Genomic DNA, 14,239 nt, shown 5'->3' on the forward strand with positions numbered 1-14,239 from the left:
TGACGATGAAACATGCTCTATGTACCAATATGTAATGAAACAGATAAACTAGAAAGTATAAAGTTAAAGGTAAAGTTGAGATCAAGGGGGAGAATGTTAGGTTGATCTCTCTCCCGTTCGAGCCCAACGGGTCGAACGGGCCCTTGACTCGCGCCCTGATCGGGGGCGCCCAACCAAACCATGGTTGGTGGGCCCCTGTGACCCGCGCTATATAAACAGAGGTGGGGGCCGGGGCGCAATTCACGAGGTTGAACGCTGCCACAAACCCTACCTACACGCCCTACCGATCTAGGGTTAGCGCGGTGCTCACGGGAAGCACACCACCGTCACCTACTCTCCGCCATCGCCGTGCGCATTAGCACCACGATGGCCTCCAGCTCGAGTTCATCCTCTGCTGCACAAGGTAGGTTTACCGGATCTAATCTAGCCTAGTGATCCAGAGGATCTATCAGTTTTCAGCTTCGGCGTCGTATTGCTGGAGATAATGAGTGGTCGCAGAAATAGTGATGTGCCAAGCCTTATTACGTACGTTGGTAACTACACTAGACTACACCGAAACCATATTACTCGTGTTGCCTTATCAAGGAGATGAACCCATTCAGATAAAGCATCGCATTGTATCATGCTATTTTTTCATGGTCGGGTTGGTTGAGTTTTGAAGGCCTGGAAACTATGGGAGGAGCGCAGGATGATGGGATCTTCTGGACGTGAGGGTGGTGCCGGCAAGGCATCGCTTGGATCCCGAGCTCTCGGGTGAGTCGCGGAGGTGCATTCAAATCGGCCTCCTTTTTTTTTGAGCAACTAAAATCGGCCTCCTATGAGTGCAACGGCTACCTGGTGATAGGCCTGCTGCATATGACTGCAATTTGTTTGGTAGCATGTGCATATTTTGACATGCTGAGCTAAGATCTTGTATGGTGTGTTGTATCTACTGAGGCATGTTGTGTTGACACATTGTTTGGTAGTCCGTACCCGAGGTAGATGTGGTTACCACAATATTTATGATATATGAAGAAATATTATTTTTGTGCACAATTGAATGCATGTTTTGCGGTAAAACAACATTGTACCAATATTTAAACAATATTTGGACATGAAAAAAATATTTTGGCAATACATAATGCTCTGTTTCAATGTAGGCATTCAAAAACTTGTCGTTCAATTGGCTGCAATGCCAATTATCCCAGACATTGATATTGAGCTTCAATGCCAATTCAAATTTTTGGATATGATGTATTTGGAATTTGGAATCAAAAAGGATGCCAAAATAAATTGCTACCTACAATATAATTGTCATGGTAAGTCTAGTATATCTGCCATGGTAAGGCCGTGGTAAGTCTAGTATATTTGCCATGCTAAGTCTAGTAAATTTGCCATGTTAAGTCTACTAAAAATTTGCCATGATCAAAAAATGAAATAAAAAATTGTAATTTCTGGAGAATTGCCATCATGCATAAATACTACTTGCCATGATGCTCTAATAACAAATCATGTAGCATATTTGCCAAGGTGTCTACGAAAATGCACACAATATAATTAATAAAAAATGCCATGATCTAAAAAAGAATAAATTTGATATGGTACCTAAATTGAAATTGTAATTATCTGAATAAATAAAACTTGCCATTGGTAAAATAAATAAAATTGCCATGGAACCTACAAAGATAAACTACCATGGTGTAGTTTAGAAATTGGCGTGGTGTAACTAATAAATTTGCCATGGCCGAACTAATATAATTGCCATGGTCTAAGTAGTAAACTTGCCATGGTATTTTTTGACAAAAACCTTTCCATATATTAATTAAGTAAAATATTATTAAAATCATCCATTACAGCAATAGCCATGTAGGCCGAACAACTATTAAAAAGAAGACCGTCTTATCTATAACTTGCCATGGTACTGAAATTGCCATGTAACTATTACGGAAACAACAAACTAAGGCGTAGCCTAGTGGTGGAAAGGAAATGATGCCTTCCTACTCACCTAGGTTCAAGGAATGATACTTGTAATTTGAGCTTGTTGCACCAATTATACTGTAGAGGACTCCTTTACAGTCTTTGTGTCAAAAATATTATTAGAGAAACAATTTTTTTTCTAAATTTCAATATCTTTATGAAAATGGCATGTACCTAGAATATATTTGCTTCGGAAAATGCCATGTATTTAGAATAAATTTGTTTATAAAAATGTCAGGTACCTAGAATAAATTTGTTTATAAAAATGGTTATGCATTGAAACAGTTAGCATGTGAAAATGCCATGTACCTAGAATAAATATGTTCCATAGTTTTATGAATATTGCCATGGATGTATAACATTTGAATGAATCTACACAAGAATGTTCAACTTCGTAGCTTTTGAATCAATGCATTGGAGAATGGAACCAGGAAAAAAGGAGCAGAGGCAGCATACTCGACATGCCGCTAAAAATGGCCGTGCCGCTGCGCGCCCCATGCCCGAGACGCCTCCGGCCGCTCCGGCCCCAACTCGCCTGCCGCGCCACCGAGGCCACCTCCATCAGCGTCGCTCCTTCGAGCTCTGACACTGCCGAGCTCCCCGTTGCCTAGCAGAGAGAGCGGCGCACGGTGTCGACGGAGCCGACGAGCAATGGGTGTGATGGAGTTGCGACTATGCATTTGAGAAAGAGGACCGACGGGTGGGGAATTGTGGCAGGTGTGGTGGACAAGGTGAGCGAGTGAGCCGTTCGCACTCGAGTTGTTCCGAGCGAACTCTCCTAAAACCGTCATGTGGCAATTTTTCTCACATCAAGATTAGGAATTCCAAACATCTGGTAAACCAAAAACAGTCTAAACAAGAAAGGATTTTCAAAATTGATCATAGATAATTCTAGCAATTGCCAATAAATCGAGGCCTTTTACCAATTCGATGGTAAGAAATACGGGGACTACTCACAATAAAATGGTGATTGAGTGGATATTTCTGCGGCAGGCTTTTGACTCATACTTCAAATTTCTTGCCCTCCTACTGCACTGACACCCGCTTGCTAGGAGTCGGGACTGCAACCGCCTTGGGCTTCTGCTGGACGCACATCTAGCTGCTCCGCGACGTACGGATGCTTGTTAGGTTGACACTCGGTGGCTTTGTTTTCTCTTTCTTTTTTGCTTCTTGGGCACGATTGTGATGTTGCTCCAGCAGTCTTCTTAGTGTGGGTGCTTGGAACTTGCTTGTGTGGATTCATGCTTTATCTATGAAGCGGGGCGGAAGCTTATTGAGAGAAAGAGAGAGAGAGAGAGAGATTCATTTCGTACAATTGAACCTTTTCAAACTGTTTCTTTTTTAGAACAAAAAAACTGGTGCAAAAATAACAGATGTGAAGAAGAACAAAAGGCCTCGGACGCGTAAATGATCCTGAAGCATGATCAGCAGGCGCAAAGTTCGCTAGATATCATTTCCCTTTCTTTTTCGGTCCAGGAGAGGTGAGACAGGTAAAACCTTTCTTAAAAATAGGTTGATTCGTCCCGAGCGCTCGCGAGCAAGATGCGTGCTAGAGGTATGTACAGACCACTGTCATTGTGACATATAGCCATTAAACTGAAATGGACAGTATGTTTAAACAAGAATTCAATCTGAAAGGATCCAGTCCAAAAAAAAATCACAAAAACTTGTTCTTGCAATGTTTGCCCGGGGTGCTTCTAGACCTCCCTCCCCTATTTATCTCTGTTCTAAACAGAGACAGTGTGCAAGAGAATAGTTCGATGTCTGTGGGTATCCGGTTGCTTGACCAGGGCCGACCTCGTGCTTCTTGGGCCTAGCGAGCCATGAACTGCTGTCGGTTAGCATTACGACCACCTCTGGCATGGTAGGCCTGTCATTGGGCATTGGTTGAACGCAGAGAAGCCCGATCTGGATAACCCTGGATAGATCCAACGAGAGCTGATGGTTAGGTTCAGCCACCTGCGAATCAAGAAGGGCCTTGATTTTTCCTTTGTTCCAATACCTCCATGCCTGCAACAAACGCACATGAGATATTTTTTAGATAAAGGAAATTTCATTCAACAATGTGGTGTGATACTGTACAGTACAGTACTTACATCAAGAAGAAACGTTTTTGCGGAAGTGATCTTTTTGCCAGAGACTATCTCTAGCAAGACCACTCCAAAACTGTATACGTCACACTTGAGCGTCAGGTTGCCTTCCCTTGCGTACTCTGGAGCAATGTATCCCCTTCATAAATCACAGACATGTCAGTCGGCTGAAATCTTAAATGCAGAAAAATAAGGGAGCATTTGAAATTTTAGGTTTAAACCATACGGTGTTTGTACTAATGTTGGGTTCGTCTGATCATCAATAAATAGCTTTGCGGTGCCGAAGTCCGCTATCTTAGGCTTTAGCTCGTGATCCAAGAGTATGTTCGGCAACTTAAGATCTCTGTGGATGACTTCCTTGTTGTGAAGGTACTCAACACCTATCGCAATACCACGGATTATCTCTAGCCTTTGAAACCAAGTCAACGATGGACGGGGTGATGAGTTTTCTCCTGTCAAGTAGTACAAATTAATAGGTCCATGTGCCAACGCACAGATGAGAGAATTAGCAAATAAATATATTTAGTCTAGCACAATTGTGTGTTCAAGTGAGTATTGAGTAGTACCAAATATGTAGGGGCTCAAACTTTTGTTGGGCATGTACTCGTAGACTAGTATCCACTCGTCCTCTTCCTGGCAGTAGGAAACTAGTTTCACAAGATTTATATGCGTGACCCTTGACATCACTTTCACTTCTCTTGTGAAGTCATTCTTGCCTTTTTCCGTTCGGCCAGATGGTCTAAGTCTTTTTACAGCGACGATATCACCATTTAGTCGGGCCTGATGATTGTGCAACAAAAATACAGTCAAGTCAACCAACAAAAATTATCCCAACTTACATTGGAGGAGTAATAGTAGTATATATAGAGAGGAATTAAAGAAAGAACATACTTTGTAAACCACGCCAAATCCGCCTTTGCCAATGATATTGCTATCAGAAAAATCGTCTGTGGCCGCCTTTATAGAAGGCAGATCTACTGCAGGGACACATATGCCGGCTTGGGAAAATTCTTCCGTGGCTTCAATCATAGTCGATGGATCAGCTGCAGGGACCGACCCGACAGTCGAAGCAGGATCTCGACGACTAGCAGCGGGGTCGGTAGCATCTGAAAGACTCTGACCATATGAGATGTAGTACAAAACTAGACAGTTTCCACGCGACATGTAGGTATGAAATATTATTACTGCATCATAACAGTCGTTTTGATAAGTTAGCAATTTAATGGTTCAAGGGATTTTCTAAAAAAATATTTTTTTCTAATGAAAAAACATCTCAAGTCAGACTGTCAGATTTGATATTCCTTTTTATTAATTTCCATAAACATATCTTCGAGAAGTCTAGTAGCATTGTAGTTATAAGAAAAAATATTTTAGTATTTACAAATGGGCGACACACCATCGAATAATTGTATGCACGTATTGCCTTCCACATTTCATATTTTCACTCTTTAATCCATCATAACGATCAATTGCTACCACCAATTCTAGTTAATTTTGTATACCACATGAATAAGGTGGCATGCTAATGACAAATCATGATGTGGCAGACATGCATGACTTGGTGAGATGAGAGAGTGGATGTTGTAGGAATTAAATGTCATGGATGTGGTGCATGTCTCAAAAATAGTGCTAGTGGATGCGAACATGGCACACTTGGTGAGGCGGATCGCTACACGTTGAGAATTGCTTATAGTGGAGATGAACTTTTGAAGAATGTAGGATGCCCCGTGCAAAAGACAAAACAAATGGGACAACAAATTTTTGGCATTTCTCCATTGATGAAATTCTAATCTTGACAAGTTGGATGCTACATGAAGAAATGCTCCCGAGAGCCAAAACACCATGCCCATCTTCTATTCAACTATATAGTAGGTTGTCCTTCTTTAAGGCATGTGATGTCGTCGGCAGCTAGCGGGAAAACAGGAATCACAGTATGTTCTTATATACTCCGTATGTTTGTTTTTACTCAGTGTTTTAGGTTTGTCTACAGTCAAACTTGTAATGTTTGATCAAGTTTATATTTGAAAATATCAACATCTACAATACAAAATAATTATGATATGAAAATATGTTCCCTCATAATCTAATGATATTGACATTGTATTATGAATGTTAATTGTTTTCTAGAAACTTGGTCAAACTTACAATGAGTTTGACTTGGCAAAGTCTAGATGCAGACAAAAAGAAACAGAAAGAATATAATATATATACACTTTGCAGTTGAGAGACACAGTAATATATTGATCTACATAAAACACACTGATCAATGGGTGTGTATAGATTGACTATTCATCACACAGGATGCAGAATAAGCTACTCTTCACCCGAGGTAATCTTATGATTATTTCATAAATAACCTACATTTGAAATACAGATAATTGCATTCATATTGATTAAATACGTAAAATTTGACATAAGAAAACAGAAATATAGGTCATAAGCCCATAAAAATTGTATTTTATGTATATTTTACACGTAATTTTTACGTTCGTAATTTTACGTAACATAAAACATTTTTTACAACAATTTTATATTTTCTTACATTCCCTTTTACGTAAGAAATAAGACAAAATTTACATAACACGTAAAATTATGGTGCATTCATGTGAAAATAGAGGGGGGTGAAGAATAATTATTCCTGACCCAGGGTGACGAAATAGTCAATCTTGTGTGTCTATATATATATATGAGAAGCATTTTAACTGTACCTATAGGTGAATTGTTTTGTCGCTGCCCGCCATATCTCCAGACCGCAACTATGATCAACAGACAAACAACAAGGAAGGCTAGAGCTCCACCAATAACCATCGCATATGGAAACGAATGATGTGGCGCATCACCTGTGAGCAAAGTAGTTTCGCATTAGAACGAGTATTAACAAAAGAGCCCATCTGTTGCATCGGAAAAAAGAATACCACACTCTCCTAACCTAGTAATCATGACTCAAGACTCCAGTAGGTCCACATCCTTTATTTTAACACATAGCTTTTCATCTGTATTGCCACTTATCCTCCTTCCCACCCTCGCCGATGGTGGTTCAGTGCTCACACAATTAGAACGTATTTGAATCTTGTCAATCTTAAGGCGTCTCTCTCTCGGCATAAGATGAGAAATCTGCTTTTTCAATGAGGTTTTTGCGATGCTTGCATGCATGGTTATATATGATTTCTTTCATCTTCAATCCTAGTTTTGCTAGTATGTTTTCTATCCAGGTCAGCACCGGTATGAAAGAAATACGTATCATGCACTATTTATTAAGGTTGCACCCTAAATAGCTTCTTTTAAATGGTTAGCAGGTAAAATAATATCATATTCAGATTCTATACATTTTGCTAATAAAATTCCATATATAATATGTTAAAGTTGTTGGAGTTTGGATTTAAAAAATATGGATATTTTTAAAAAGCATTTGATTTGCACTGTGGGTTGATTAACCCAAATACCAGGGGCTATCCTGCAAAAGCGAAAATCTGACTTAAATTTGACATGTGGCATGATTATCAGAAACATCACAGGGTTTTCTCCAAAAATGAAAATCTGACTTAAAACTAGCCTGCGGATTGATTAATAGAAACATCAGAGGGTTTTCTATAAAATAACATGGCGGACAAAGAATACATATTCTTTTATTAACAGGTATAAATAATAAGATGATGTAAGTGGGTTAAAAAGATTTAAATACTTTTTTTTCTTAATTGAAAGAAAGAGAAGAGGTAATAGAAGAGAAGTGCATTTAGATTAAGAGCAACTCTAGCACATACCTCAAATTCTCATACCACAAAATCTATTTTCAGTATACTGCAAAATGTTTTACAGTATGGCATGTGTTCCGTGCCAGAGCAGATACCATAAAATTGCTTCGGTTCAGATGTGCAGCCCACTTGTTAGTAGCTAAATTTACATCATGGTCCTTGAAAAATAGCACAAAGCACCCTCAAAACAAAAACCAATTAACAATTGGGTCCCTGGCCATAGCCCACCGTGTCTCTCGCCGCCGCAAGGCCACTCGATGCTCAACGCGGTGGTCCTCCATGACACACGGCGGTCGACAGTCCACTCCACGCGCGCGGCAGGCCTCCACGACTACGCACCCAATGCTCGCCGTGTCCCTCAACGATGGCGCACTCCACGCGCGTGGTGACCCTCCAGGACGGCCAAGCCACGACAGACGACGGTCGGCGCGCGCACACACCACATCCTCCACACACACTCCAGTGTCACGGTTGTGGTCGTGGCTACGGGAGGCAGGGGCGGATGCAGACTCGATTCCGATGGCGCGACCTCGGAACTAGATGCAGGAGGCTCCGGCTGCTCCATGGCGACGCGTGGCCGGCCGAGGGAGGTGCTACGGTGAGCTGCCGGCGAGGTTAGCAGCGGCAGAGGCGCAGGGGCGAACGCGGTTTCTCCTAAAACTTCCCTCCCGCCAATCATTTTCTAGTTTAGTAGGAGCTGGAAGAAAAAGCCCTCGAAAACTGAATTCATGGCACGAGTGTTCCCTGATACGAGAGCCCAACTAAACTAGTTTCATTTTGGCAACCCAGTCATGGCATGGACCACCCGAGCTTGCTCTCGGGCAAGGGCACGAGTGTTCCTCCTCTTTGGGGCAGCCCAGTCATGGCATGGACCACCCGAGCTTGCTCTCGGGCAAGGGCACGAGTGTTCCTCCTCTGCCGCTTCTGAGGATGTGTGAACGGATGGCTTCCTCTTTCGTGACAGCGCATGCTCCGCCTCCGCCACATCGGCAGCGAGCTGGGCCTCGCGCTCCCGCGCCCTCTAATTGTTACGGCGAACACCAATCCCTGTAACACTCATATACCGGCAGACCGGAGGGTGTCGTAGACGGACCTCGAGCTTCCAGCACCGCCGGATCCGAGCGCCAGTTGCGCCGTCACAATGGTTTCGTGACAGACAAACTTCAACATCGGTCGGACGCACTCCTCCCGGGAGCGGCGGACGGCCATAGCCTCCTCTGGCACGCATGGGAGGACGCCCCAGACGACGGATCGGCAGTCGTCAGAGTCAAATCCACTGCCCGGCATGCCGGAGAGGGCCAGAAATCATCAGAGGGGAGCTTGCGCGCGAAGTGAAGTGGAGTGGAGTGGAGTTATTAGGGTTTGCTTCAAGGAGCGGATGACAAAGATCCTTGACATTGAGTTGGATCTCATTCTTCTTCCCGGTTAGCAACGGGGTTATCTAACTTCACTCGCTCATCTACTTCTATGTATGTGGGATGGGGGTGGTCCAGCATGGACCGGATTCGATGTGGCGGACGCATCCATGCCTCCTCATATCTACTCCAAATTTGGGCCGGATATGTGGGGTGCCGGTCAGCCCGGGCGTTTGGGGCCGGTATGAGGCGTTCATCTAGGTCAGGTTTTATTGACCGGTTAGTGATGGACTATCTGCCCGGACATTTGGGGCTGTTATTAGGCGTCTGTCTGGGTCGGATTTGGCTTGTCAATGACCGAGCCGTCCGCCCGGGAGTTTGGGGGGGGGGGGAGGGGGGGTATGAGGCGTCTGTTTAAGTCGGCTTTTTTTATCGGTCAGTGATCGGGTTGTTCGCCCATGGTGCTCTTACACAAATGTTGAGTCGGTGACCGACCACTGGCATTTCACTTATGTGAAGCAAAATTATTTAACCACCCACTGTAATTGAAATTGTTGTTTTCGGTGAAAATGGCGAGAGGAGGAGGTTGTACGCACCTAGTTCAGACTTTGGCAGCCTCATGTACAAAGCCTGCCCTCCATCCACGTAGCGTAGGTCGGTGATGTTTCCTGTCCAGATGATGCACCCAGCGACAGCGCCTACCTTAATATCAGCAGGGGCATAGGCCAAGCAGGAGCAGTTGGCGAAGCACCTTGCCCTGCACTCCTCCACCGTGGTGCTCGCATCCACCGATGCGTTGAACGTGTCGGGGAGCTTCACGCCCTGGAGCACCATGAACCCGTCCGTGCTGCTGGTGCTGGCGCCCTCGTTCCCTTGGGCGCAGTCTAGCGCTTCACGCCCTGGAGCACCATGAACCCGTCCGTGCTGCTGGTGCTGGCGCCCTCGTTCCCTTGGGCGCAGTCTAGCGCGGCACTTCGCCGGCATCCACCCGAGTTCTCCCTCAGGTCCCACTCCGCGGGGAACGCGGGCGTGAAGCCCCTGGGACAGCTGCAGAAGGACGTGGAAGGAGCGTTGGCGTTGCAGAGGCCGAACGGCCCGCACATGGCGTAGGCGTCGCAGACGTCCCTCGGCCCCTGCAAGAAGGTCTCCCATCGTTTCCTGCTCTCCTCCCACACCAGCCGCTTGACAAAGCCGGTGGACGTCGCCACGATGCGGGAAGGGGGCGTGCCGGGTGTCGCCGTGTACCCGAAGGTTACCTCCCCGTCGTTGATGGTGACGACGAACTTGAACATGTCGGTGTACGTCGCGTCCTCCGTGGTGCCGCTGAACCGTAGTCCGTTCCAGGGCCCTGTGCGGTAGACCTTGGTGCTCCCGTCCCAGAGGGTGTTGTCCGGTAGCCCGTTCGCCTCCGTGACGAACCGATAGGCCGGAGACGGGTCGTCGGCTGAACGCCACGACGAGAGGTACCACTCGGACCCTGTCCATCGGTTCTTGCCCATCTTCATACCAGGAAGCAGCGTGTCAGACAGATAATCGAAGGATTGCCACACGGTGGTGTGGCCGGCTTGTTCACGGATGACCAGGTTGCCGGATTCAAGAAGCTGCGCAACCCCAGGAGCTGCCCTTGTGGTGGAGTTGGATGTCCATACGGTCTGGCCTGAGCCATCGAGCAGGAGAAGGTTTCCGGTGTCGCTGAACACCAGAACCCCCGCCGTGCTGTTCACGGGCCTTTCACGGTTCGCCACCCAGCAGACGGTGGTGTTGGACACGGAGAACCATATCACGAGGTATCTGTTGGTGGACACCCCGGGAGAGAAGAAGCCCAGGATGAACGACCCATCGGCTGAGACCAGCGTGTTGCCGTCGGTGATGTTATTGCCCTCGTTGAGCAGATCGGATACGCCGGTTACCAAGGCTCCCGGAGAGAGGAGCAGGAAGAGGAACAGGGGAAGAGTAAGACCGAGATGGTCTCTGGTTACTTCCATTACGACTTACGAGTATGATTGACGGCAAAGATAGGGGCTTTTCAAGGCTGGCGCCGGAAAGTGATGTCCGCAAACTGACAAGCAATCATTCCTTGCGAGATCCCCATCCATTCTGAGGTTGCAAGATGAGAGTGATAATATCAACACTAATCTTTTTTTTTGCGGGGGAATATAAACACTAATCTTAATCCGGAATAAAACGGGCATTACAATGCCAGAATTAGTGTTTAAAATACATGCTACAACTCAACCGGCAACTAGGCTGAGAAGCACCTGGTAGAGGTTTGAACTTGTCAAAGAACAAGATGTACTCCAAGGTTACAAAAAAAAAAGTACTCCAAGGAACAAGATGCATCTTCAATGCTGCCAGGAAGGTTCATTGTCGGCAGTGGCGCAGCTAGGATTGGTCCAAGCCCTGGGCCAAGCGATACAAAAACAGGCAAAAAAGAACATATCAGCGCACCGTCGCCACGGCGCCCCCACCCCCTCCCGCCATGTTTCTGAGTTCTGACCTACCTACTGACGTAATTGCCTCTGAGACAAGCGTGTTGCCGTCGGTAATATTGCTGCTCCCGTTCAACAGATCAGATACGCCCATTACTGAAAAAAAAATGGTCTTGTCGAGTTCTTCTCTATTTGCCGAGTTAGAAAAATGGCCGTTGACAAGTTCTTTCCTGCTGTGCGCCGGTTACAGAAGGCCTAGCTCTCGGAGAAAGGAGCAGGCAAAGGAACAACAGAAGACCGAGACGTTTTCTTGTTGAGAAAGGTGTGGTAGCTCCCGGGTATCCCTACACCTCCATAATAGTAAATTCAAACAAAATAGAAAACAAGATAAAAAAATTCTGAAATTTTGCGTCATCGAATATGCTCAAACGTTTTAGGCACATGCAAATTTTCATCAAGAAATACCATATAGAAAACAGCTTTGCTAAGTCTCAGTCGACTGAGACTTCGTTATGTCTTAGTCCATGGTATATCCCTTTAATCTTGCATGGAGATTCCTACAATTTTTTTTTTTTTCTTATATGCTATGTCACCTGACTGAGACTAGGTTAAGTATCAGTCGACTGAGACCTAGCCACACCTTTTAGAGAAAGGTGTACACACAAAAAAAAAATTGTGCTTAAAACTGTGAGCACTCAAATCTCTTTCTTGTATAGAGCTTCTTGATTTTTTTTGCATGAAATCTTACAAGCGCCTACAAAGTTTGAGTGTATATGATGTCGCAAAGTTTGAGCGTATTGTGATTATATGTGCTAAGTCTACTATAATCTCTACTCCTAATGAAGCAGTTGGTAGGATTCCGTTCATGGTTTTTTTTCGTCTGGCTTTTTTTCGTCCGGTTTTTTTCCGTCTCACCTCCCACCACCACCCCCTTCACATTGGTTTTTTCATCGTCTAAAAAAAACTTTCCTAACTAGCCACTTTTTAAATGGGTAGGAACCGGTAGCACGTTATCAAACAATGAAATCCAGTTTCATGACAATCAATGCTAAAATCTTGACTTTCCTAATGCATCTCCTTACCTTTCCTAACAACCAAATCTTCTACTATTAAAGAAAAATTGGTGAATGATGATTCATCATTCAACTCTTCCATATAATGGTACGTTGTGGCCTTCCCACACTTATCAAAATAATTAATTGCACTTACCAAATCTTCTACTCGTAATGTCTCAGTTGGTAGTCTTGCCTCACTCTCACCTTATCCCACCACTCCTATTTTTCACCCACCACTTCTATGTTTCACCCGTCTTTCATAGCGGCCAACTTGGGCCGGCCCATTAACTCGTTCCTTGATGCACCACCCCGATTCTGCCGCTCCTATCTCCTTGACGCCCTCACTCATAGGGTTCCTCCAATTGCATCGCCACCGCTCCACTCCTCCCTCCGCCGGCCAGTCGCCGCCGCACACAACCCTAGAACATCAGGTGAGATCCGCCGCTGCCACCCACGCTCGCAAAACGCGTCCGGGGCACCAGGGGCCATGCAGACGGCTGGGAGCGGGAGAAATCCGCCGTTGTGGTCGTGACCTCGGCGTCCCTATCATCCTCGGCACCTCCTCCACCCTCAAGCGAGCGATGGGGCGCTGCGACCAGAGTTTTGGATTTCGTCCGAGATTTTTATTTTTGTCCGAAATCCGTCAATTTCGTCAAGGCCCGGTATAAATATAGGCCGGCCAAAAAATTCGGCCCTTTTCAAACTTCTGGCCCGTTCCATGGATCCACCGTAGGTCGCTGGTGTACCCGATGGTATAAAAGTCCGTACTGAAGCCTTCCAACCCTAATTTCATCCTTTCGTCCTCCACTTCTGTTTACAGCGCGGCAGCGGTTGTTGGCGACGGAAGCCGAGCGAAGCACGGTAGCGCCTCCTCCTCCCATCATTCTCCTCCGGCAGTCCACATCCTCCTCGTTCTCCTACTTCGCATCCACTTCTCCTCTGGCAGTCGACAGCCTCGTTCACTTCGCATCTACTCATCACCAAATGTCTGCTCAGGCGGTGATAGAGAACGAGATAAAGGCCGGCGTTGGAGCTGCAGCACTACAAAGCCAGGCCTTTATCATTTATACTGCTTCTTTTAGCTTGATGACAATGAAAGGCCTAGCTTGTTCACTACTTTTCAGATTGATAATTCTGGAATTCGTTGATTTTGCTTCAGTATTCCCCCGGTATACGTTTTTGTTCTGCTTGGTTCGGACCTTTTTGAGAAATTCCGTTCATTTTCGTTCAAAATTTCAAATTTTAGTTTATGCATTTCGTCCAAGTTTTTCAAAAAAATTAGCGAAAACCGGATTTTGCCCTTTTCGTTCGGCCCGATAAAAAACCAAAAAGAAATCCAAAATCTTGGCTGCGACTGGCCTCCACTCCAGATCCGTCCGCCTTTGATCCCGTATCCTCCCTGGCTCCCTCCTGACGGGATCCGGTCTCCACCACTATGCAGGGGTGCGCAGTGGCGGAGCTAGCATTTGACATCAGGGTGGTCCGCCCCAAAAAAATTGACAAGAAATATGACATGTGAACATTTTAACTAGGCAAAGTCATTACCTAGCAAATGAATTAGGGAAGGTGATACGAGGGCTGAAGAAACTTTAGCCACGCTGC

At 45.4% G+C, this 14,239-nt stretch overlaps 1 protein-coding gene across 1 annotated transcript; it reads right to left on the minus strand.

Moving 5' to 3' along the window:
- Nucleotides 1–3,345: 3,345 nt before the first annotated feature.
- LOC109745100 (receptor-like serine/threonine-protein kinase SD1-8) lies at nucleotides 3,346–11,138 on the minus strand. Its single transcript, XM_073507440.1, has 8 exons — nucleotides 10,102–11,138; nucleotides 9,750–10,006; nucleotides 6,755–6,886; nucleotides 4,938–5,230; nucleotides 4,613–4,826; nucleotides 4,273–4,495; nucleotides 4,053–4,185; nucleotides 3,346–3,966 (listed from the first exon to the last, which is right to left on the minus strand). Exons 1-8 carry the CDS (start codon nucleotides 11,136–11,138, stop codon nucleotides 3,673–3,675), a joined length of 2,583 nt encoding a protein of 860 aa, XP_073363541.1. The 3' UTR covers nucleotides 3,346–3,672.
- Nucleotides 11,139–14,239: the final 3,101 nt, after the last annotated feature.

Source organism: Aegilops tauschii, chromosome 2 (assembly GCF_002575655.3).
Source record: "Aegilops tauschii subsp. strangulata cultivar AL8/78 chromosome 2, Aet v6.0, whole genome shotgun sequence".
Taxonomy (NCBI): Eukaryota; Viridiplantae; Streptophyta; class Magnoliopsida; order Poales; family Poaceae; genus Aegilops; species Aegilops tauschii.

Excerpts from the sequence above, each read along its gene's own strand:
- LOC109745100 (XM_073507440.1), bottom strand. The coding sequence starts at position 11,138 with ATGGAAGTAACCAGAGACCATCTCGGTCTTACTCTTCCCCTGTTCCTC. Across the intron at positions 4,496-4,612 it reads TTTGAGCCCCTACATATTTG|AAAACTCATCACCCCGTCCA; the intron begins GTACTACTCAAT and ends ACTTGACAGGAG. Across the intron at positions 4,186-4,272 it reads CCAACATTAGTACAAACACC|GGGATACATTGCTCCAGAGT; the intron begins GTATGGTTTAAA and ends TGATTTATGAAG.